Source organism: Poecile atricapillus, chromosome 1 (assembly GCF_030490865.1).
Source record: "Poecile atricapillus isolate bPoeAtr1 chromosome 1, bPoeAtr1.hap1, whole genome shotgun sequence".
Classification (NCBI taxonomy): Eukaryota; Metazoa; Chordata; class Aves; order Passeriformes; family Paridae; genus Poecile; species Poecile atricapillus.
Genome location: NC_081249.1, coordinates 19,527,867 through 19,554,856, shown reverse-complemented (window position 1 = coordinate 19,554,856; position 26,990 = coordinate 19,527,867). Strand labels below are relative to the sequence as shown.

The 26,990-nt window shown below is 38.9% G+C and overlaps 1 protein-coding gene across 4 annotated transcripts in view; it reads right to left on the bottom strand.

Moving 5' to 3' along the window:
- ARHGAP6 (Rho GTPase activating protein 6) overlaps positions 1–26,990 on the bottom strand; it is a 314,313-nt gene that overhangs the window by 13,929 nt on the left and 273,394 nt on the right. For all 4 annotated transcript variants that reach the window (XM_058827263.1, XM_058827270.1, XM_058827278.1 and 1 more), the window contains 6 exons: positions 17,778–18,034; positions 13,070–13,265; positions 10,334–10,389; positions 6,565–6,715; positions 5,253–5,401; positions 1,977–2,156 (listed from right to left, as the gene is read on the bottom strand). In XM_058827263.1, the coding sequence (XP_058683246.1) occupies positions 1,977–2,156; positions 5,253–5,401; positions 6,565–6,715; positions 10,334–10,389; positions 13,070–13,265; positions 17,778–18,034 (989 nt within the window). The remainder of the gene's footprint in view (positions 1–1,976; positions 2,157–5,252; positions 5,402–6,564; positions 6,716–10,333; positions 10,390–13,069; positions 13,266–17,777; positions 18,035–26,990) is intronic.

The window sequence follows — 26,990 nt, the reverse complement described above, 5'->3', positions numbered from 1 at the left end:
AACAAAGAGAATCTCTCTGACCCACCAATATGTCAGAATCGCTCTGATATTGTGGTCTGGGTACCCCAACACATCCTGGTTTCCTAGGGTTTGGTTCACAAATGTTGTTCCAGTTTCAATGCTGAAACCAATCACAGTTTTATAACCTCTCCATACATAAAATTAACAGAAAGAAAAAAAACCCAAACAAACACAAAAGCATCTGAGCATCAATACACCATGTCATAGATGTAGCTGAATGTTTAACTTCAGATGATCATTTTTTAATGTAGCACAAATGTCAAGTATAAACAGTTAAAAGCAACTCTGGAAAACAAAAGAAATTCTTTTTCCCACACTTCATTTAACCTCCATATGAAAGCTGAAGCACTGAAGAGATGAAGGAATAAACCCATCAGAATTAAGAGCCCAGATGCAGCTTAGTCTAACCTTAGCCTCATGCTTTCCACACAGAAAGGCAGAATGCGTGCCTAAAGTATTGTGTTCTGAGATGTGCCTGTGCTGTAAGAAGTTCTTACAGAAAAACAGCAATAAGAACACGTCAAGTATTGTAAGTATTCTATTCAAGTATTATTTTAAACTAAATAGTGCCATCCACACTCTGGGCCAGCAGACCTTCACCCAAGAGTGCAGTTCTGTCACTTTCTTTTCCTGATGTGGAAGAAAAAATAGCACATATCATTTTGCCCAACTGTGAAAAGCGTTTAAAAACCCCAAAAAACAAAACAAAAATGATTGCAAGTGTCTCACTGGTACAAGAGTAAAAATAAAAGGCAGGAAAACCACAAAGAAGTTCATCTGAGGCTAAGACATCTGAGGCAGGGCTCATGATTGCTTTCTCATGCTCTACTCCCTGTTGAAAGCTGATAGACATCTTCCATTTACAGTACTATGTGGCCATCAGCCCACAGTTCAGGGTTGTTCATCTTCTTCCAAAAAGGTCTCCAGCACTCAGCTTTGCTGAAGCACTGAAGGTTTCCAGAGTGTTTTTTCTGCTTTGGGAACTTATCTCCTCAGGGTAATATACAGTGCTGCATAGTCTCAGGATACAACAACCAAATTTTTTTCCACTTTTTCATGATTACTGGTTCTGTTACAATGTAATACACATTTACTAAATTTAGTATTTACTATTGTAGTATTTACTAAATTTAAATTTACTATTATTGTAGTATTTACTAAAATAAAGGCAGAATAATGAAGATAACCACTAGGTCTGACTGGCCTCTGCTATCCCAGAGCAGGGCTCCCTCAGACACAAGCCATGCTGAGCTGACCTACAATTTTGTACACAAAAAGATCCTAAGATAAAGCCACAGAATGAACTGCTCAGGTAACTTATAGGCACGAGCAATGTGATCTAACTAAGCTTTGTCTTAAGTAAACAACATCTCCAAGTCCAAGGCCATCAGCCTTGGACATTCATTCTTATGAAGAACTTGCTTGCTTCAGAAAGAGAACTAAAGGGAACTCAGGAACTACACAGATTTATGTTTTATTCCTTTTACCCAACTAACAAGAAAGCTTTGTCCTTCCTCTCCATCCAATCAATAAAAAAGTCTTGGGTAGGGAAGGCAATTCCTTAAATTAATCAAAGACCTCTTAATCCCTGCAGAAAAATTGTCTTCCTAACTTCCAAAACAGAGATGGAAAAGAACATTTTCAGTCTTGTCCATGCACTGCTCAATATACAACTGAATGGCCAACCCTGTCATTTTCACAATCTTCTAAACAATATATCTTTACCTACACAGAAACCATTCTAAACAAGATACAAGTACACATTTTTAATATTTTTACTTACTGCAAATCATTCTCCTTGCTAGAAGACTACTCTTTTTTAACCAATAATTACTGATCCCAATTTAATGGAGTTTCTACAGTTTATTTCATTCCCATCTATTTTAATATTGATCACGTATTTTCTTGTTTATCTTACAAAGGCATACAAGTAATATAAAAAAATATCCACCCACCATGAAAAGGGTTTCATAGTTTTCAATCATCTTTTGCACAACAGCAATGATAGCAGTACTCTCTTCAGCTCGAGCTGAGCTCTGAACGGAGAATTCTTTGTCTGTAGATTTCTGCTTGTGCAACAAGTTAGGGCCAAAGATGGTGGCCAGGTTAAGCGATGTCATTTTGTTCCCAGTAATCTAAAAAAGAGAATAAAAATGAGTGGGGTCTCACAGGGCCTAATGTATACAGATATGTATATAGACACATCAGTACACACTCACACCCCTACACACCCAAACACACACACACACAGACACACACACACACACACACACACACACACTCTTTCTCTCCCCCTAGATTTGGCAGATGTTTCATTCATCAAAACTAAAACCTGCTGCTTGTCAATAAAAAGGAACTACTTTTAGAAACACCTTGTTTTGAATATCTCTGCAGCAAGCACTGTAGATTTTCTGGATATATTTTCAAGTGGATTAGAGGGGTAGAAGTGTTTTCTGCCCTTAAGTCCCTGGGAGCTCAACAGTGGCATACTTCTGAACTCAGAGAAACCTCCCTCCTACTTCAGCATCTCAGCACATTACATTTGGTCTTTTAAGACCAAATACTGAAAGCTCCTGGTTTTCTCGAGTGGCATTCATGGCTTGAAACATATACAGTGATACTTTTCCATGTTTAAACTGTTGAGATAATTAAGGAGCAGGCTCACAGTTTTTATTAGTATTTTCCTGTGTTTTTAGAACATGCCAAATGTTTACTTGTTAGGTGTCTTTTTTTAGTTTGTTGGGGTTTTTACCTTTTTTTCTGCTTTTATAAACTTCCTTGTGCTCAAGGAAGCGACAGTAACCTGAATTTTGAGGAAGTAAAAGGCTAGGAGTACATACTAGACTAGACAGGAATTATCTGAAAAATATGTCTTACATCAAAAATTTCATTGTCCAATTTGTGATTAGACTATTATTTTCCCCTTTTATTCTTTCAACAATGCAAAATGCAGAGGTCATTTGAACTACAAATTTTTAAAATGGATATAAAGAAACATCAAAAAGAGGTAGTAAAAATAGAATTTCAAGAAGTGAGCTGTACAAAATATGATTTCAAAGCAGTACTCAATTCAAATTTATTTTGTAGCTGATCATTCACTCAATACTCTGGTCAAACCTAAAACTGCACTAACTACACCTGGTTTATTTTTTAAAGAACGCAACTAAACAGCACAGAAATTGCAGTAAAAAGCTTGTCTTTTTATTGGTAGGAGCAGTGTGTAATGTTGGAAAGACATCTGTACTAAGTAGGTGCATGGGCAGTCATAGCAAATATGCTGTCTCTTTGTTTAGAGACTCATCCCAGCACAACTGTGAGAACAGCACACTCTTATTTGCACACCACCAAGCACCCAGCTGTTTCTCAGCTTTTTAAACTCTGAGTCTTGAGGCACGATGGATGCACAGGCACAGGGTGCCCCAAGTGAGCTGGGGCAGCCCTTGGCTATGCCCAGACCTGCAGGTGCAGGCTGTTTGTACAAACAGTGAGTGAGCCTTTTCTTAAGGGCAGCCTCAAAAAATGTTGTAAACATTTCCACTGAAATTAACTGAATGAGTAATTTTAATCAAGTTAGTCATCCATCTTCATCTTCGCGAGAGAAGGGTTGTTGAAAAAAATCAAAAAGAGGTCCTGTGTGCCAAAGCTTGGCTGTTTTCCTTCCAGTGATAGCAGTCTGGTAAAACACATTCTCTTGCCCTGTATGCCTTTATTTACTTAATTCTTCATAAATAGTTTAAATAATTGTGAGCAGAATACTATGTTATCTATAAAAGGTATCCAGTTGCACATAATATTCCTGATGCTTACAATAGTGTCAAGATAGCTTACAGGAATTTGCCTTGCCAAAATACCTGTGGCAAAGCTGATGTACAACAGTTGAGCCAAATCAACTCTGTTAAGCAGCATCCCCTAGCCCTGCAATAAAATCCTCTTGGGTACATTCCTGAACCAACAGAGAACTCTTTGCAGGACCAGGGGGACCATGACCTCAGCTGGCTTATACATGTTTTTAAGCACAGTAAAACTGTTACAGGCTGCTCTTTCTAAATGCTTTCCATCACAGTGATATAGGTGTTTTTTTAATCAACTCCTTGCTGAGAACAAAAGTAATAACATTTATAGTGGATTTAAAAGTGAAATAGTCCTTGAAGTCACATACAACTCTGGAAGCTGGGACTTGTAAAGAATGAATAATTGCAAGTTAGGATTTGAGGCAGAAATTTGGCAAAAATAAGTCTCAAAGTGCTAATTGTTAAAATCGGACAACTGCAAAAGGCATCCAAATTTGACAAAATCAGCATGATTTTCCATCTGGAAGATAAGATTCTTGAGGAGTTTCCTAAGAGCCTCAGAAGTAGTCTCTGCTGCGGTTCAGAGGACTGAGAAGTCTTTCCACAAATAAACCAGTGTATTTTTGTCAAGCACTGACAGACTGTATCCATTTTATTCAGTTAACAGAGTTGTCTCCTTTTGCACAGCAGCCTACTAGCTCAAGCCCTTCCCTGGCAGGAAATGGGAAGTCGGGATTTTAAGGTCTCTAGTGTGAATGGGCACAGGTGCAGATATGAGAATGCTCAGGGCTAGAGCTCAGCCCCACAGCTGTGAGCATTCTTGTCTCTGTGGGGTGAGCGCACTTCAAACTCTCCACTGAATTTGCTCCAGACTGCAACAGTTAAGGAGGTCAGAAAGAAAACAGGCAAAGATGAACCCTGACTCCAGCTAATGATGAGGTCTATCAATTGCAAGGATACAGCTGTCCTGTCCTCTGTTTTTATTTTTCACTACCCAGGGCACACAAGAGAGCTAAGAGAACGAAGAACTGAACTTCTATGTCCAAAACTCATATAAAAAAGCAGCAACAGAGAATGAAAAAATGAAAAAACATATCCTTGCATGCCTGGTATTTTCTGACTACTTTTCCCATAGAATATAATGGGATAAAACAAGGCAGCAGGGGATGGATGGATGACATTAGATGCTCTTGACAGCAAGGCTGGTACACTGAATCTCCCAAAGGAAGTGGTAGATGCTTTACTGATTAAGTCATACAAAAATTAAACTTTCACAGCCCTAAGAACATAGTAAACAAATGGCAGAAGTGCAGGCAAATAGATTAAGTCTCTCCCATCTTTCAGGGATATCCCACCACTGTGTATGCTTCCAGGCTTCAAAGGTCTCTTTTCAGACCACAAATTAAGCAAAGTCAAAGGACACAAGTGACCAGGACTTACCTCTTGGCCATCCTTGTCTCTGGTGTCTTCTGCATGGCCAGCTACTGTGGAGAGGAACTGCAGCAGCCGGTGAAGGGTATCGCAGTTACAAGGAGGTAGAAGATAAATGAGAAGCTGTAAGGTGCTGAGCTGTTCATCTGGCTCTAATACTAAGAGGGGAAAAAATATGTTCTAAGAAAATCACTCCAACTAACCTAAAAGCAGAACAAATATACTATTCCCAACCCAAAGGAATAGGAATAGCTTTGTTTAAGAATCATTTTCCTTACAACATCAGAAGAAAAAGAGAAAACTCTAAGGAAGCATCGAAACTATAAGAACTACTGCTATGGGATTTTTGCCTTGGTCAACATTTTGCTCACAACTTCATAGTATAAGAGAGCAAAATCCATGTTTTACACTCCATCACTATTGCTGGGCTCAAATATTCTGCTTACTTTTCTATTTACTCCATTAATTTAGGTATAGCTACAGTAGCCATCAAGCATTCCAGTCAGCTTTATGCTTCAGCCATTTTTAATCAGTTTTCTTACAGTTTTTAATCTTGCAGAAGTACCAGGGGATTGGAAATGCAGCCAAAGAAATAAAGGGCATTCTGCTACCACCACCACTTGAACCATCTACCATTAAATGGTAGCCAGTGACAAAGGTGGGACAGAGGCAGGATCTCAGACATGAGGGCTAGAAAGCATCTGAAGAACACATACCAGGCAGCTGCTTAAGCTTGAAACGTCCCACTTGAGTTTTTCCTAAATCCCTGAGAGTCTGCACTTGGGTCTTAGGCAACACAATTGGGAGTACTTAATATGATGGCTTTGAGGACCATTAACTATGAAGAAACTTGAATTTTTGAAGCCAAGCTAGAACTTTGGTTGGTAAACAGATCTAAAACTTTTAAGGTAAGAGGATTTAAATGGGAGTCAGTGACCTGACACTGGTGGATCTATGACAGGGTCTGGTTTTAATAGACAGCATGAATTTCATCCTTACAAATGCAAAAATATGCATAGTTAGTGAAATCCTCTTGTTCCAGTTTTCTGTATTAGACAATATAAAAACCAGGAAGACACCTCAGTAAACTTATTCTAAAGAATATACTATATTATTTATATTAACATACACATATTATATTACATATACTATCATATATTAAAATATATTATATACTTCATAATGTATTATACAAATATTTGGAGCAAATCAAGACCAGAGCATTAAAGGAACAGAATAAAAGAAGGCTATTGGTAGAGATCAAAGAATTCAAACAAATTAGCTTTTGAAAACTGATAAATCAAGATGCTGTAGAGCTCACAGAGAGTGTTGATGAAAGGTGTATAAAGCTCTCTAGTGAGAAGTGGGTCAGGCATGTCACGCAGAAATTCCTTTAACAAGGCAGCAACATCATGAATGCTGTGCTCTTCATCTAATACAACATCTACACCTCGGTCAAACTCTTCACGTAACTGAAAAAAAAAAAATCATGAGAGAAAACCATAGTCACTTATTGTCCCAATTAATACATCCCAACACAGGAAATTTTTTAGGAAGTAGATTTACTCATTTTCACTTTCAAGATTGAGCATAACTAGTCTTTGGTAAGGTCGAAGATATAATTCATATCTAATTGCTGCTTATTCCATAATACGTAACTTAAGGTTTGTAACAGATTGTAATAAAATACAATTTTTTTCCAGCTAATATATGACACTCTTGTATGAAAACATGTATCCAAGTATAATTTTTGCAGAAACTGAAGATTTATAGCAAATGCAGAAACCAGAGAGAATAAGGAAAATTACAAGACAGGCTCTTATATCACCTTACTGCATTATCCCTGGGACCAGAAAGACTAAAATTGCATTTCGTAACGTTTATGGTTTTGTAGAAACACATTATTAGTAAGATCATCCAATCCACCAAATTCACACTTCTCTTGTCATTTAAGACTGTATGTAAAGATAGGTAGCAAGCAGTGAAGTTCACTAAGACTTCACAGCATTCCTTCACAAACACACCTCATTCTGTCTTCCTAATTTAATTATAAACATTAAGTAATCATCATTACAGAGTTCACAAGCAGCAAGATAGCATCTTTACAAGCTATTGCTATTTTTTTTCCCTCGCTTTGGTCCTCAGACAAATTCTGTATAATTCAAAGGCGTCACACTTCCCAAAGGCAGAAGAAAGCCCTCTCCCAAATCCAAGATACTTTATGAAAAGGTATCTATCTGCTCTTTTGGAGGGATTTTCCAGCACCACGAGCAGAATATTTTCCTCAGGCTGACAGCTTCACCTTTCACTCTTTCTGCATTTTGAAAACAGTCAAGAGGTTTTAAAACTATTTCCTAGCAAAATATTTGTACCTTTGCTAACATTATGAGGTATCACAATATCACACCTACCTTCTCAGAAAGTGATTACAGCTAAATCTTATAAAGAAAGAAATCTGAGGTATCAGGTTTCTTCACCAAGAATATTACAAACATACCAAAGAGAGGAAAGAAGCTAAGTCACAAGCACACTATATGCCTGTGATAATTTGTGGCAAATCCTGATCACATGCAAATCTATCTTGAGTGTATTCAATGTGAAAATCCTTTGTTTTCAGCTGAGATTGTCATTTCATAATGGGTGTGACAGGTGTTCATTAAAACCCACAGCCTCCATTCTAACTTATTCAGATTACTTTTAACATTATTAATATCAGTCATTATCAATAATGGAATAACTATGCTATGAGGACCAGAATATGCCCTTTATCTAATATTATTCTTTGACTTATGGTCAAAGATTCTCCAGACTGGTGACAAATGCAGAATATCCCTGTGGAGCACCATAAATTACCTCAATCTAGAAGATTGTTTCTACACTTAAGTGCCTGAAAGCAGCTGAGGAAACAGATTAGCACTGCATCAGGAATTCAGACTTCCCAAATAGATGGCTAATCATAAATGGCTGTTACAGTCTTCAATATGGCACTTGTGATCTGATATCCTGTGAGATCTACAGAGACGTCCTAAGCAGCAAAATATCATAGAAGCTTTGGTGAGATGTGGCCACATTTCAGGCCCAGGTACCATGGCTGTTAAAACTGTATATTGTACACTTCAAATTTAAGCCTTTCAGACTCCAATCACATGGAATGCTTTCAAACTTCTGGAAGATACAGGTGGTGAACTATAACATCCACTGAATCTCATGATATGAGAGATAAGGGTATCTGTGCTGGAACAGGGGATAGGAGAGCAGAGCTCCAGCTATTTCATTCTTCATCCTCAGGGTTGAAGCTGCCACAATGTCACCAGGCCCAGCATAAAGGGTTGCCCACCCCAACCTTGGCAACAATGCTCTGCTCAAGCATCTGTTCCAGGCACAAGATAGTACCTGGCATCCTGATGCACCAGATCTTCCACCATGATTCAACATGAGTTTCAGAATCTGTCCTACACCACACTGAACATGAAGAAGGAGGTTTGCAAGAGATGCAAACCTAGATTTTCTAGATTTTCTCTTCCTGCTCACCAATCAAAAACCTTGCTGGCACATGCATCTACTCTACTTACATATTTACTGTGACAAACAACAGTGGAAACAGGACATTGTTTAACTGGGGAAGGAAGGAAAACAAAATATACTTACTTTCTACACAAGAAAAACTAATGAACAGCTGCAAAAGCACACCAAAATCTGAGTGCTGGGTTTGGCTTTCTGTGGTTCAGAAAATGAGTGGAATTTTAATTGAATCCAGACTTTCCCATGTGTTCATGTTGACAGCATTTATTACTGTAACTACAAAGGCCAAGCTGATGCTTCCTTGTTGTTTAATGAAATAGATCAGTTTACCTAGTTCAATAAATTAGTCCATGTAATAAAAAACATAGATATCCAAATCTCTTGATTTCTTCACCTTTTGTAAAGAGAGTAAAAGAAAAAGTGGTGGAAATCATTGATGTTCAAAGTCTTAGTTTACAAGTGAATGATAGAAGCTCTCTGCTTTTTCCTCAGATGTATGATGCAATTCTACTCATCCCTAAATTATAATGTATGTTTTGACATTGAAGCTTGCAATGCAAATGTGAGGCAACTTCAATACTTTATCTAGTTCAGTGTTGATCTGAAAACTGCCTCTGCAGATTTTTTTTAGTTTAGTGTTACACCAGCTACTCAGGAATAGAAACTGCTGGAGAATGAGCTACAGTTCAGTAGGCTATACTGTCCTACCAGCCAAAATCAATTCAGTTTAGCTATTCACGGTACCTTTCCAGAATGATAAAACTGTAAAGTTTTTGCAGCTTTTTGCAAAGAACTATAACTTCTGGGATCAGATGCAGTCAAGCTTCCTTTTACTTTTTTTTTTTCCTGCTTGATGTTTTGGTCTTAACTTTTATCCTCTCCTTACCCATCACTCAAACATTAACCACTATTCCCCACTGCTCTAACGCAACATGTATTCCCAGTTCTGGGAATAACAGTGCAATATCCAGGTAGGTATATCTAGGAGTGAACACCCACTTTTGACTTTATCTCTGGAACATAATCGTACACTATCTTTGCTTTTTCATAATTTGGCTGAGATTAAGACTTGGAAGGGTCTGTTCTGACCTTGAAGTCTAGCAGGGGTAAAAGAAAGGTGATATTTAGGAGCAGTGATCTTAGGGTCAAAGAGATTGTTCTGTACTTGCATGTTTTCTCATACCGTGAGTTTTCCAAAAAAGATTTACAGTTTCAGTTTACTTTGGGAGCTTCAGCTGTTTCTGAGATAAAACGAACAGCCAAGATTTTTTTTTCCCTGCAGTGTGACCTTTGGAAAATTTCTTCACTGTAGTTTATTTGGATCTCCAACCCTGTGCTACTTTTGTCAGAGCAAAACATACGGAGACTGTTAACCTGCTGAGAAGGATTGTACCAGACGTAAAAGGTACTGGAAATGGACTTTTATGAGCCATCAAACAACCAGTGAAGTCGCTGACCCAGAAAGCCTAAATTTCACCATGCTACAGATGGGGAGAAATCACAGCAAAAGGAATAAGATTTGTTTGTATCATAGTTGATGGAAGAAAACTATATCCATATCCACTCACCTGTCTTACTCTCTTTTTTGAGCTTCCAACTCTGAATATTCCTACTGTCTGGAGACCTGCAAGTATAACACATTATAGCACTATTTTATTGCTTATTTTTTTCCTTAAAATTTCATTGAACCAAAGCATTCTGACCTATGTGTGTACTTAAAAGGATAAACAAACAAACAAAAAAAAAGCAACATATTTCTCCACAAACTTGTACTTACCATGTTGATGCAAGATTCAGTTGTGATTAAGAAGCCATCCCCTGTTTTTTAAGGATTACACCTAATCTGCAAAATGGCATCCCTGTGACATGTCTTGTGATGCCACTTTGGTAGTGCTACTGCTATGAGGAACAAGAGTATGCAGAGACTGAGGCACTGCTCAGGGTTTGGAGGTGTAACTTTCAGAACTGACATCAAAGGAACCAGGCAGTAAAACAATTAAATACGTGGGCATTGAGCTGTGTCCTTTGGTATAGGATGAAGTTGGTATTTGGGGTAACTCACTGGCTCTAAAATGCCTGAAAAATTTGAGAGGTGACATGGTCTTTAGCAATAACAAAGTGAGTGGAAATTTTAGAGCCTTTAGGACCTGTGTACATAATACAATTTTACATGGTTATACACTTTTGCAAAAGGGATGAAATTATCCATAAACTTGGAAGTTTTATGGTCTAAAAAGGGCTACTCTGTAGCTGTAATCTCTACTGACATGCAGGATATGTAAAATCATCTTGTGAAACAAATGCCTTTTGACAGCCATTAGGCTACACTTGCTTGCTAGTGGATGTGTCACCTTGAGTAGTATTTGGACTTGCAGATCTTCCTCAGAGAAATCCAGACAGAATTCTGTGTTTTAGTTTTTAGTCTGAACATAACACCTCGTTTTAAATCTTCACTCTTTGGTTAACACAAAATTACATTGATGCACTATCATTCAGTAAACCCAGGAACATTGGCAGGGATTCATCTGAGATGGAGGTACACACAGTGGGCAAAACCTGCAGGCTGGTTACCTGTTCCTACAGACATACACTGTTTGTTCTACACTGCAGGTCTACAGAAAGCCAGGCCTTCATATCTCTGGGACATGATCCCAGGGCAAATAGGGAAGGTGAACAAGGACAGGGGCTTTTATGTCCAAAAACATAACCATTTTTTGTCACATAATGCTCAGAATTATCCTTTAAAGCATTCATCAGAAACTGCTGGTGACTTGTTGCTGAAAAAGGACTTATGTATATAGAAAGTATTTTCAGAATCAGCAACTTGGTCTATCATATATCCTTGCTACAGTGTCCATCTTCTACCATCTTTAAATTTCTCTCAGTTCCAGTGTGTGTCTTGTGGACAGCAGATTAAATCAGATTATTGAATTGTGGCATATTAGTTTACTCTTAAACCAAGCACAATAAACCATCATAAATTTCCTTTAAAAGGAAACTTCAATGTAAAGCAAATGTTTTTGTAAAGAGCATCATCTAGAAAATAACTTTGCTACAACAGTATATTAAGAGGATTTAAAAAATTTTCACAGATGAACAGGTGACATAAAATCACGCTATCCAAATGATACTCAGCTGGATGGCTTTTTTGGCTGACTCAGATACTTCCATGTTCTCCAAATTCAGCTACCTTTGCTTAAAGGGATGGAAGTCATTCATCTCAAACTTAATCATCCCATACTTACTTGTTAGCCATGGTATTTAATCTCTGTAAAAGATTAAATCTGTCTTTTGTAGTGTTCCTTGATACATTTGTAAGGAAAATAGCTTTCAGTTACGTATTGTGAAAGCTCAGCGTTGTTTTTTAAATTGCAGTCCCTCATCTGCAAAAGCCCCTCATTCAGAGTTACTAAATGATTTCTCGCTGGTGAAATTAGCATTAAATACATCATTTGCTGTTAGAATCACCATTATTTTATAGTTTGTTGATTATCTGGCCATGTGATAACTCCATCTTGCTGTCACCAAGTTTTTCAATTATCATTAAAAAACTTTACAAGGCTAAGATACACTGGCAGAGATGGTGAGCAGATACCTAGATCAACTAGTGTTTCTGCATTATGTAAAGCTGTGGGAGGTTTGTGTCTGGACAACCATGGACACGTAAGAATACTGGCAGGAGTCTGTAATTTCCTTTGGAGAGAGCAGGCATGAGTCTGAGGCTGGTCAGGAGTAATCAAGCCAGAGACAAACAGCATTCAGCCTTCGAGCCTTGCCGTGAACAGGAAGAGGCTTCTTGGAGCTTGATACATATTTAGTGTGGAATTCTTTCTTATTCTGAGCCCCCATCTTCCAATATCAAAAGTCTTGCCCTACAGGATAAGTAGTTCATCTAGATCTCACACCTTAAGATCCAGTGGTTGTGAAGAATGATTCCAGACTGACTGGCACATTTCAGACTCTTTATTCTGAAGGTACATGTAAACCTGTGGGGTGTGAAGAGCTGTTTCTGCAGAGCTGAGCACCCCAGTACAAGATGAGTGACCTCCAGGGAAAGCCTCCATCCCTGTGCTCTATGGTTCAGTTTACAAGCTTGTAGCATAGATCTTCAGCTTGGGAAGTTGTCATGTATGTAATTACTTGTGAGACAGTATTTTTAGCAAGAGGCAAAACAGGAGGGAAAATGTCTAGATTTCAAAGACATCCTTGCAAATGGAAGTATATTCTTACTTCTCAAAATAGGCATTTATTTATATTATAGTAAAAATACATCTGCCACTCCTGGGAAAACAAAATATTCTTACCATGCTTTTCCAAGTGCTGGCAGCAACTATCTACAAGCCGAGGAACCTGCCTGTAAATAGGGTTCAGGCTTAGTTTTTTATCTCTTGCTTTTTCTTTCTTACTCTGGGCTTCTGCTGGCAAAGAGAGCTGGAGAGCCTCCAACAATCTTGAGTGATTGTCATCAAGATCTGTAATGGAGTCCACAGACATTGCGCCCTGTAAAATACACACATGTGGGTAATCAGCAGGGCTGGGGAAATCTCAGCATCACAGGATGTCCAACACAAAGACTTCTGCCTACCTACATCTTAAACAAACTAATACAAAAGTACAAATAGCTACAACATTTTTATAAATTAATGATGTTATAATACCAGTGTAATGGATAGGAAAAATCACTATGGTACCAATGTTATTCTTATCATATTACAACAAATATAAATTAAAATATTGAAAAAACGAAATGCTTCCCAGTCATTCATTCATTCATTTTACTGTTGTAAGTCTGCACATACTGCAGGGCAAGGATGAATCATGGTCTGTGGGTGCACCTCAGCAGTACCATATTCATGTGCATGGAGATATATAGATATTTTTAAATCTTATTGCCTACTTCTTCTGTAGCTTGGACCATTGTATCAGTGAAACTTACACAAAATGATTTACAACCATACAGTATATACAGTTAACAGTTAATATCACAAATACATACAGCTGTGAGTTTGAAATAATCCCACTCTATCACAGAATAAAAATACACCAAAGAAGTTGAGGGGTAATATTTTTAAAATAATTCTACTTCACATATCTTAATATTTTAAAATCATTAAAATTCCAATGAAAGCTTTGAAAGCCAGGTTTGGATTACAGCGAGGTGCAGAAGTTCAAGCAGTTTGTAAAGGATAAAGCTCACCAGCAGCAGGAGGTTTATGGCATGTTTCAATTTTCAGTATTGAAAAACAAGACTTTTTTTTCAAAGCACAAGATTACTGTCATTTCAAAATCACCATTTCTCTCAACTCTTATTAAACTTATGAGGCAAAAGCATTCTAGGGTACATGTAGTCTTACAATAATAATAAAACACAAAGGAAAAATTCAGGCTTTCTTCCTATTAAAAATATCTGTTGTAAACTATTTTCTTTCTTTCTGAAACAAAGCATAATTTTTACCATAACATAAAATGTACTGTACAGAGATGCAGTAATGTCATCCTAAGAAATAATAAAGAAAATGTAAATTCCTACTCAGAACTTTTCTGACATCTATAGTTTGTTAAAAGCACACTGTTCTGCTGACAGGTAATTTATAGACTGCTAGTCAGAACTCTACATATATTATATGAGGACTGTACAACTGCTTACAAGGGAATTTCAAGCTCTAGAAGTATTTTGTTCTATCAGCCTAGCCAACTGAACTTCATGAAGATTTTCAACTCATAGGCAAAACTCACAAAAAGTCCACCAAGATTTCAAACTCATTGATAAATTCCTAGTTCATAATACCTTAAAATAACCCCATTTAACTTAACAGGTATAGTTCTGTTTCTTGTAACTCATGGTAGATATATAAATGAAGAACAGTGAAGTTTTTAGATTTTTTTTTTACCCACATTACTATAAACAATTACTAGATTCTTTAGAATGCAACTTCTGACCTTTATTTCTGATGTCTCTCAAAAGTACATCTGCTTGATTCCTTTTACCATTTCCTGCCAACAGGAAACAAAAACACAAACAAAAAACCCCTCCAAACCAAACAAGAACCTCTGGCTATGATCCATGTGTGTAAAATTCCAGCTGAATGATATTTTGATTTTATTTAAGAGTTTGGCATTCCAAACATCAAATGAATCAATTGACACTGAAAATCCTAAGCCCACCCTCACCACTGCAGCCCCTGTGTGACAAGTGCCTGCCTTTATACCCTGCCTTTACCGGTCCTTTCCTGTCTGCAAAGCATCCTCACCTCATGAATCATTATCAGAGTCACTTAAATCGGATTCAGATCCCTAAAATAGATGCAAATACAGTCAGTTCGACGTGGTCCTTGGGCATTTTATCAAAGTTGTGGATTAACCGGCACACTGAGCTGGCTTTAGGAAGAGTGACCTTGAGTTCAGTGACTGAAGTCACTGCTTGGCAATACCAAGTCCAGACCAGCTCTGATTTTACAAAGTGCACAAGAGAACGTCACCAACATACTCCATGGATCCAGATCAAAGTCAGCCAGACCAATCAGTTTGGGCTCAGAGAGACCTACCTGACTGCTGAGGAGCAGTGGAGGAGGAGACTGCACACCACTGCCCACTGCTCCAGGTCTAGTAACACTGAGATACCTGAACTGCAGTGCTCAGCAACTGAAGAAAATCAAGTTCCATCTACCAGGCATTACCTTTGCACATAATGGATACCAGTCCCTGCTTCCCCATGATGAGTTCAAAACTTAAATACACTGGGGAAGTCTTAAGCTAAACACACAGAAACATAGAAAATGCAGCAACAGTGATTTTTGTCAAGCTGTTGGAGGAAAGAGAACCACAGCACCCACACCGTGAGCTCTGCAGCCAGCATTACCTTCTACCTCTTACTGAAAGTCTCAGCTGAGTGAAGACTCACTGAAATACACAAAAGTGACACAGTTGCAAAGAAGTGAATGGTGAAATGATAAACAATCCCTCCAGTTTAAGGTTAAGAGGACTGCACTCCAGGTGTCTGTGCAGCGTTTTTGTGATAAATGGTTTGTATCAGTTGCATGTACTAAAAAATAATTTTTAAAATTTTTTGTAAGCATTTGTCAGTTGAAAACAAACATTGCAATGGTGCTCAAGAGATAAAAGGTAAGTGCAGGCTTCCTTACCATCCCCTAAATAAGCTTAGGGCAGAGGAGTAAGTGGACTGATAAACAGAATTATAAGCACAGACAAGATACGGGACATGAGTTTATATTAATGTTAAATATCATAATATACATTATAATATTGTTAAATATATGATAATATATATAAAATATTAATGTTAAATAATTGATTTAAAGAATTCATTAGCTAAGTTCATTCCCTAGAAAAAATGCCAGCTCCCTCATGCCATACTGCCCAGCTTAGTCTACTCTTATGTCTCTGTAGATGAACCATGTCCTAGTGCATCCTCATGGCTATGGACTAAAGGCTCCAATTCTGCACTCTGAAAGCTGCAATGCCAGGATTGACAAAAAAAAACCCAAAACCCTAAAACCAACCAACTATCCAAACAAACAAAACAAGCAAAACCCTCCCTCAGCTTCTAGGAACTTGGTCCTGATGATCTCTATGGATGTACTAAAGGATAATTGTTCTTCTGCTTGCTCGCTGGTCAAATGCATGTCAGAAATCTTACCACACTTCGTGAAAAGAACAGCAGATGACTCACCTCTGGACACATGAGTTTTCTTTCTCTCCTATGAAAAAAGGGTTCTGAAGCCAATGAATATGTACAGTGAACTTTTTTCTGTCACTGACTGCCAAATTCTGAAAGAAGTTCATGAGTTTCCCTTTACACTAAGTCAGGTTAATTTGCACTTCTGTGTGAACACAAATGCCTGTTCATATGGTTTGCACAGACCAACAGATGTGCATTAATGCGTATACAAGACTGCAAACATCATGCTGTCAGTTTTGCAGATAGAATATAGACATTTCAAGCTTCAGCTGACAGCTAGGCAAACAAAGAGCCCCATGACCTGCCTTCTGACTTCTCTCAATCTGCAATTTATTCCAGTTCTAGACCTCTCAAACTCTGGTTTGAAGGGCTCAAGGGAGAATTTCTATGAAGCAGATTTTATCCAAAAGATGAAAGAAGTTGAGGGTCTTAAGAAAATACTTTCTTTTCCAGAGTCGGTTCTTGTACCTCAATTCTTGCTCAGATTTCTTAAAAGGGGTTTGTTCAAAGTATTTTATTAAGCAGTTTTCTTCTCCCTCCATTGTAAATGAAATAAAAAAGCAGCCAAGTCTAGAACCTCTATTCCATGGTAACAAAAGAAAAAAAATAACTAACTGTAGAACTGGAACATTTAGAGCATAACATTTACTCCCAAGGAACAGATTTATGCTAAAAAAATGAACAATTTTACATGTAGATTAATACTCAACCCAAACCCACCACTCTCTGTTTTGCTGTCAAAGGCAACTTCATAGCCTGCATGCATGCAGAAACATCCTTCAAAGACCCTGGTGCAAATCCAGTCTGACAATTCCTTACTTACCATGGAAGATATCATAGGATAGACCATGAGGATTTTTATTAATATAAGGATAGGGATTAATAGTCAGACTTATTATCAGGTTAGAGCTAGATTAAGATAAGTATACCTATAAATATCAAACACATAGGTTTAGACTTTGTCTGCTGAAAAAATTAGGCTGAAGACAGATGGAATTTGTTAAATCTAAAAGACTTAGAGAGAAGGAGGCAGATAAAGGGAGCAAACAGGAAGACTCCTAGATAACCCCTCTGTCTCTTTGCTATTTGTTACAGACTTGCAGAGTCTATATCTCTTCCCACCAGCATCAGCAAAAGAAGATTCCCACTACAGGTAAGAGTTTCCTGATGATGATGAGGCTGACTTCCACCTGAAAAAACCCCACTATTCAAACAAAAAGTATTCCATAGTCCACACACACAACAGGTTTTTCCTGGTCCAGCTAGACCCTCATGACCTACAATCACACAGACATTGTGATGTGTCTACTTACACGCCTCCTCGCTCGTGGCGCTGGCTCAGGTGTGTTAGGAGAAGTGGATTCATTCGGTGTCTCTGAGGTTGAGCTGAGAGATGAGTTACTGCTCGAAAGTTCTTTGTTCTGTCTTTTAGTTCCAAATGGCAAGAGAAAGGCCACAAAATCTGAAACATCTTTTTGCTCTTCTCTCTGAGAGTCTTGCTTGAGCTTGTAGGCCCGGTCATTAGCAATCACTTGAGACAGAGGCATTCCAAAAGCCTGGGGAATAAATTCTGCAACAACAACAAACCCCTAATAGTTACCAAACATCTGATATTTATTTAGTACAAAAAGAATTAACTCTTATGTTGTTAAGAAAAACAATCTGCAGTCCCTTTAAATATTTAGTAATTGCAATGGAGTACTGGACTCAATAACAACAACAGTGCCAGGTAATTGTAGCTCATGGTATCTGAATCCTATTTCTAGTCACATATTGCAAGACACACTGCACAGAATCTTGGAAAATCACTTGAGATCATTTCTAATTAAGATGTTATTTTCCACCAAACCTTACTGAAGTTGGGCACTTCTGAGGGCATCAGAAGCTCTGGTAACCATCTTGAGACTGGGGAGCCTTGTTGGACTGTGCCAGAGCTCTCTCTCATGTTTCAGATCCCTTCACCAGGCTCCTTTCTCATAAATGCTGCAGGGCACCAGAGTCAAGGGGTCCTGGCATGTGCACGGGTGTCACTACAGTTCAGGAGAGTATGAATCTACCTGTGCAGAGAGCTCCGAAGTCCATTCACCACTCAGACTAAGCCTCCAAGGATATTGTTTTAAATTTACAAAAGAACTATACTGTTTTAAATACTGGTAAGATTAAATCTGTTTAATAGTGGTATATCAGTATAAAGATCCTTTGTAACAGTGAAAAAGCATGGACACGTGGAAATACAGGAGAACATATTTGTCTCATTTAAGAAAAAGAACATAATCCTATCTCACATCAGTATAACTGTAATGTACAAAACCAGCATATATCTCACGTCTCAAAGTAAAATGCTTAAATATTTTATAAAATAGAAAAATGTTTTACAGGGGATCAGTCAGCAACAATTAAATTCTCATCAATGATTTTCAAATCAGATCTAGCTGAGATTAGCAGAAGTAAAACTGAGACAGAATTCCAGCTAGAACTGGTTTGTGCTCAAAAGAAATGAAAAAAAAAAAAAAAAATAGCTACTGATGCTATTCACCCTGGTGAGAATGAGTGCAACTTCTACTAGGTTCCAGCTTCAGATCTGCTCGTATCAGGAAAAAATAAGCAGCAGAGATGAAAACCAAATTTCTTTAAGCATCAAAAAAGGAATTATATATATAAAAAAAAGAAGCACATAGGAAAATTCTTATATACTATACTTTTTTGCCACAATTGTGTAAATAATTAAAGGCCAAAATTTCTCCTAGGACTTTACATCTGCCTAGGTCTTTGATGACACTTCCAAATTGTATTTGGATTTGCATTAAAGTAAGACATTGAAAAAAGAGGATATTTTAAGAATCTTCAATGAGGATACAACTAATCTATCACACTAAAGAAACAGCAGCCCGTTGTTCTGATTTGGTAGAAACATTCCTGCTCTTTAGAAGCCTGAAATAGTAAGACATGAATTACTTTGGTGGCCAGACAAAACTAAATCAGGAAGCAGAACCTCGTATGTCATGCAACTCTGGAGGTGACCTATGAGTAGAATGACACCTAAAACCATCTGCATTTAATTTAGGACAAGAAAGAACATCATCACACAGATACCAAGCAGTGTGGGGATTGCCAGTTCCAGGAGTTGAGTCAGACCTTTCCCTCCTGTACTCAGCAGAGTGTGTCTACAAAATTACGACAGTATTTATGTTAAATTTTTTTTGACTGTTCTGAATTATCATCCTAATGAAAATTTAAGATGACAAATTTGAAACGTACATATGCATGTGTCCCCTTCTGGCTACCTAACTGGGTGCTTTGTTGTACTCCCAGCACTCCTTTTTATTTGTCTTTCTACAACATTTCCTGAGAAAAGCCAACACAGTATATTTCTCTAGTTTGGCTCAGAGCTGCTTCAGACTGGGAGAGGACAGCAATATTTAGCTCATGTGATGCCCAACAGCATGCTGGTGCTATTGATCCTACATCAACTGGGGCAAGATCAGCAGGAGTTGAGATCTCAGCACTGTTTCATTAAACAAGTTTCATTAAAATGACCCTCTTCCTGACTTCAGCATGTGAAGTTCTGGCATTTTGACGAAGGGCGTTGCCCTTCCTTGGAAACTCTCAGGTGTGGGATTCCAGGTTTTTAGCTGCTCTTGCTCAGTGTGGGCCAGAGGAAGGACAATGAGCCTCTGCTCCAGGCTGCTCTGATGTAGGCATTCTCAGAGGACATGAACCGCTTCCTTGATTTCTCAGTATCTGGCAGAGATGTGGAACTGGATCAAAACCAACTGGTTGAATTTCAGACTAAATACAGATGGTAGTGGTGCTGGCTGGCAGTGGTAATTACATTAAAGAGTTGGCAAACCCAGTAACATTTTGCTCATTTGTTGAAATTAAGAGAATCAGCTGCCCCCTCTGCAGACTGCCTACAGCCTCAAGTTCCCACCAAAATTTGTGTGAGCTTGCACCAGGGCTGTGGTGGCAAGGAGCATGTTCTACCCATTCTTCAGGAGCGTTCAATCATAACAACTTCCTTGTTGGACAGGTAATTAGAGTGAATGTTAGCCTTTCTGACATTTCAGATTCATTAAAAAAGAAAAGCTGCACTCAGGTGAAGTAATTAGGATCCCATAGATGGGAGAGAAAGGGCACTGATTCAAGTCACAAGATGTGTAGGTTTGAGGTTCTTGTCTCACAAGGAAGGTAAAAGGACAACTGTCTTTTTACAGCTGTAGGCTGGGAATCCCCTCCATCCAAGAGGATTTGCTGAAACCTCAGCATTAATAACCTTTCATTAAGGAAGAAATGTACCTTAAAGCAGTGGCTCAGACCTTGGTCTGTTGTATACATACAGAGTGCCAAAGTTACTAAGTTAGTTTTTTCTGAAAACTCAACAAAAAAATTGATCACTTATTCAATGAGGAGACTAGAGCTTAAAAAGACATTTTGGAAAAAAGCATCATGTAAAAATGTGAAACAACCTGGCAGATTGGGCAATCAGCTTGGAAACAGACTCATATCCTTAGGCAGCACCACTTTTAATACACTCCAGTTTTCAGTGTTTACTGACAAAGGAGACAATTTACTGCTTTGGAGAAGTGCATAATTTCTCTTACCACAAAGTCAATCTTGCAGCTGAGGCAAATTTCTAAACAAAATTTTGACTGAAAATGATATGTTCCTAAGAAATCTTTCTTTGGTGGTAAATCATCGTTTTCTAATAAAAAGCAGCATGTCACAGAAATACTCCTAGCCAGATCAAATAAGAGTTTCAATGATCCCAAATCCTCCTTTTTGCTAATCAAATGATAATACTCAGGATGTTGCCACATGGCTATAGCTTACTTGACCTCATGTCACCCTGTCCAAATATAGTTTAAAAGACTCCTCTGAAATTTCAGCTGGTGAAAACTGCTTTCCATCCCACAGAATATAACAGTCTGTTAGGAACCAGTGAGGTCTACATTGTAGATTCTAATGAGTCTTTCAATACTAATAAAGTGAAAAGTAACTATGGTTAGTATCCTTAGATTCGGAGATTTTTTCTGAAGTACATCATAAATGCTGGTTTTGGGTTGCTAAAATCCTGTGACCCAGATTTACTAAGGTGCTTGTACCACATCTATTTAAATGACAGGAATAGAGATCAGAGAATAATATGCTTTTAAAGGGATATTTAAATGGGGTCCTTAAGTCAATCTCCCCAGCTAGCCAGACAGGGTAACTCTGTTTTGCAAACTGAAGTCAATTATTTCAGATCTGTAGAGACAGTGATGGAAGCAGAAAACAAGGAAAACAGAAACCTCAGTCCATAATGGGAACTGCAAAACTCCTTCCATCTCAAGGTTCTTCAAAACCTGCAGTGACTCCAGGAGATCTGAGAAAAGACGATGTTCTCAGCATCACTTCTGTGGCTGAAAATCCCTTCTCCAGCTCCTCAGAGCTCACTGACCTTCAAGGAGTGATATAAGGCTCTCCCAATTACTTATGATTTTTTCTGGGAGCAGGTGTGGGGTTTTTTTACAAAAAAAATTAAAGAGATTATTTCATACTTTACTTGACTTTAGTATAAAATATGACACAATATTGATTTAAAATACCCTTTTTTATGCCTAGAGAACATGAGAAACATATTCAAAATTTTTTATACAGGCATGGTAGGGCAGTGGAAAGGCTTTTAAAAAAAACTAATTTCTGATAAACTACAATAAAAAAAAGAAACTTCATTTCTTCAGCTCCCTCCTTAGGCTGTGCCAAGGCACACAGACACCATGATAGGCTGAATTACTGAGAACAAATGCAAATATTAATTAATACACCTTAATTTAATGCGCATGAATAGGAAGTAAACAGAAAAGACATTTCCAAGAATTTTGAACTAAAGAGAAATCGATCATCTGCTGCATTTGCATATGCCACAGAGTTACCAGGAAGGCCTTTCTCAGAAGTCCTGCATACACAGCAGCTCTGCTAAGGCCTCACAGATGAACCTGCCATGTATTTACATTCCATGCAGAAACGTCAGCAAAAGGGATGATTCTCAGCTACTCAAGCAATCACATAACAAGTGATTATTATTTCTGAGCAGGTCACTTTGTTAACCTGTAGGGTTTTCTGGAACTAAAGCAAAACAAACTTGGTTTACTGATAAAATCTTCTAGGACAAGTAATTTCTGGGAGGCATCTCTCTCAGGAATGCCTGTGTGTACTTTAAAAGTAGGCCTGCTTACGCTGACACCCATATCACTGGCAAGGGATGGCAAAAGACTCTGCTTCTGCTGCCGTAAAAATTAGTACTGAATTTGTAAGGAAACAATATCCAGCTGCCAGCATGCACAGCATCCAAGCAGCACAGACATTTACTGCTCCTTCAGCCTGAGAACTGTTTGTCTGCAGCCAAAGCCAATGTTTGGAGACACTCGTAGACAGTAGGATCGAGGGTCATGATGGCCATTAATAACAAGGAGGCTGGGTAAAGCAAAAACACTTGAATGATGGAAGCTGAAAATACTGCTTAAATGTCTGGGTGGAGTGCTGTTCTCCTGTTTAGTCTGTTTACATCCAGCAAGTTTTGCTATATCAGAGATGTAATAGCAATTGAAAAATCACTTTTACAATTTCTCCCCTTTTAACGAGATGTTGACAGGTATAAAAAAAGGACAAAGTCATTTTAAGTACATTAAATTCTACAGTAGCGTCTTTATTGGCCTTCAGAAGTCTGACAGGTTGCTGAAACTCTCACTTAACAGACAGGTTGACTGATCCATCTAAATAAAATGTAAAGTTTTGACAGCAAAAACTCCATAGATTGGACTGACTCTCAAAATACAAGTTATTAAATCTCCAAACAGTCCCAGAAAAAGTAAGTATCATTCCTTTTGGTTATGCCTTTAAGTACAGATCCCTGGTGGGATGGGTGGGGGAGAATAGTCTTGGGCACAAATTTGACAGAGGTGGCAGCTCTTCAGAGAGAGTAACCCTAGAAACCTGCACCGTGGGGCAGTTCATTGCACGTCGGTGCTAAAGGAGAGGGTTTGTCAGGCAAGAGCTGTATGAGACCCCATTGTGCATCCTATGGTGGCCCTTTCCTTCCTCCTCTGTGGCCTCCTGTGCCAGGCACATCCCTGCTATCCTTGATTGCAACCCACACATGATCACACAGTGCTGCGTGATTGTCAGGATTAACCTCCAGGAGTCTGTCTTAACAAAAGGAGGATTTCAGGTGGCACATACTCTGGGCATGGCACATACTCTGGACATGGCACACACTCTGGGCATGGCACATACTCTGGGTATGGCACACACTCTGGGTATGGCACACACTCTGGGCACTGCACACACTCTGGGCATGGCACACACTCTGGGCATGGCACATACTCTGGGTATGGCACACACTCTGGGTATGGCACACACTCTGGGCACTGCACACACTCTGGGCATGGCACACACTCTGGGCATGGCACATACTCTGGGTATGGCACACACTCTGGGTATGGCACACACTCTGGGTATGGCACACACTCTGGGCATGGCACACACTCTGGGCATGGCACACACTCTGGGCATGGCACACACTCTGGGCACTGCACACACTCTGGGCATGGCACACACTCTGGGCATGGCACATACTCTGGGTATGGCACACACTCTGGGTATGGCACACACTCTGGGTATGGCACACACTCTGGGCACTGCACACACTCTGGGCATGGCACACACTCTGGGCACTGCACACACTCTGGGTATGGCACATACTCTGGGCATGGCACACACTCTGGGCATGGCACACACTCTGGGCAGGACCAAGAACATGGTCCTCTCAGCTGTTACTTGTCTGGGCATCTGGGGGCTCCCAGGTTGGGATAGAGGAAATGCAAAATGTTTGGAATTAATTACTCTCCCAACTGCAACTGTGTTTACGAAAGTGATGCTGAAGGGATGGAAATTAAGTCTGTATCAAGGCAGCTGCATCTCCTCCATATGAAGTGTCTGGTAATCAGCTTCCCCGCTTCCCCTCCAACGTCCTGTGGCCTGGTCTTGCTAATTTTCTTCTGACAACAGTACAGCTGGACTAGTTACTAAAAAAAACCACCACAAACCCCCCAAAATAAACAGAAGGAAGGCATTCCTTTCAGGCATGAGGACTAGGGGCCTGCCTGGGTGGGTGTGTGCTCCCAGCCTTTTGTGTAGCACATCCAGGCTCACAGTGAGGACTGTTTGTCTTGGACCGGCTGCCCAGAAATGGAAAATACTCCCTTTAGGGAACAAGCTTGCTTTGAAAAGCATGTCGAGGGAGGTTAACTCTGACTTCAGGTGACGTGGAGGTCACTGTTCAGGGAAGGTGGTGGGGCTCAATTCTGAAGTGAGCACAGCAGGCTCATCCTTATGGAGACCATCAGCTGAAAGCTGGGCAATACTGTCCCCCCTAACTCCTGAGGCTGAAGGAGATGCTGGTGTCAGTGCTTCCCACAGCAAAACAGCCACCTTTCAACCACTGTGCCAGGCTGATGGCCCCCACGGCACAAACCAGCAGTCCTGATTGTTCATTCCCTCTGCTGTAATGCATTAAGGGTCTGCTCAGGAAGTACCTGAGTGGAAAATGATCTTTAATAACTCAGAAGGGCAGAGAAGAAAGTACACCAGAACCAACCATGGCCAGAAAACCTGACAAGTAAGATGCCATATGCTGCTATTTGGGCTATTTTTCCCTAAGATTTGCTGTTGGCAATTAGTAAAAGCAGATATGCCTTCTTTTCCCTCTGCTAACACAACCTGTTCAGAACATTACTCCTTCCAATTTCCTGGACCCTTACTGACCAGCCCAAGTTTTTCCTAAAGGAAGGAGAGAAATACAGATTCTACTGTTTGAGAAGTGCTGGAGTATTTTCCTCTGAGAGGGTGCTCCTATGATATTTTATAAGTAGGGATTGCATGCAAAACATATCTGTAACTCAGAATAGGACAGTGAGTGATGGGAGAAAAAGGGTAAAAAGCAGATGGGTATATGTTTGAAACATCTGAATTTCAAATAATAGTAAGAAAAAAGGAATTAAAATTAGGAGAATCAGCATACTGACTTCTAAAAATGCTTGGTATAGTTAACCAGTTAGTATGAGGAAAGCTGAAAACCAGGAAGTAGATAAATTTAAACAACAATGAATAAGTATGATGAATAAGTACAAAGTGCTGCCCTTCACTGTGGCAACTAGTGAGGCCTAAAAGGTAAAGTACACTCAGAATAAAAATCAAGTACATCCCCAAACCTACTGACTGAATGGAGTACAAATGCTACCACACAAGGTAGACAGAAGTGTAGTAGCAGAAAATAATATTATCTTGAAGTGCTCAACCAGTGCAGCTGTGTAATACAAAAGAATGCAAGGCAATATAAGAAAAAATATTGTTTGAAAGATCATTGGCAATAGAGAATTTAGTGGAATAAAGACCAGCTATGGGTTAAGGATTTGTATCCATCACCGAAAGGACACTCACTTCTCAAGGCACTGCACCAAAGAGCATTGGTGGAGTTCTGAGAGTGCAGCTGTGAAGACCTACCAAGTTTGGGTGACACAGTGAAATTCTGGCTTTGGTGAATTATCAAAGCAATTTATCATTGTTAAAATCTGCTACAGTAATGAAAAAATCTGAGGAAAAAAAAGGCAAAATGTATTTTAACTCTCAAAAGAACTTCTAAAGAGCAACTTTCAACAGAGACTACCGAAGTCACGGTACCCCTAAGGGAGGAAAGATGAAAGCTCTCAGTACACCAAAAATTTTAAAAAGCAGGATGTGGTTGGCCTTTTCTGATGCAGGAGAGCATCTCACAGGCCCTATGAAGATCAATATCTGGCAAACACACTGAAAAGCAGGGCAGGTTTTGCACAGAACTAAGAGTTGCTTTGCACTCTTATCTGCATGAATAACTACAGAAGAAAACATAGCAATGTAATGACTGACTAATTACAATGTAATCAAATATAATGCACTAATGGGACAGTGCAAAAAAGATTTTCCCCCAAATGTGGCTGTAAAATCATTAAATCTCTTCCTTAATGACTCCTCCTGCATGTGGCCTCAAGACATATATCAAGTAATTCCTGTAACAAATGAAAAGTTTGGTACTTGCAATGTAATAATACAGGAAGCACTGGATATATCAAACCAGTGTGTCAGGGCAAATTCAGTTTTTAAAAGATTAATACAAATATTTTCCATAACCAATTTTAAATCAAGAAAATAATAATCACATATTTTAAGTTATCAAACAAATTAAAATTTAAATACAAAATATTTTCTTCTTGACAGCTAGCTAAACTAACTTGGAAATAGGGATGTTAATTTTTTCAGTGGAATTTCAAAGGTCCATTCTTCTGCTAAACTAGACTAAAAGTGAAGTAATCAGATCATTTCTGTCACAAATTCCTGCATTTGTGTGCCTGTTTGTGAAACTGGGGTATCAATACCAAATTTTACAACCATTTTTCCAGACATGAACACAAAAATAGATGCACAATTACCTACATGCAATTTCACAGATACTT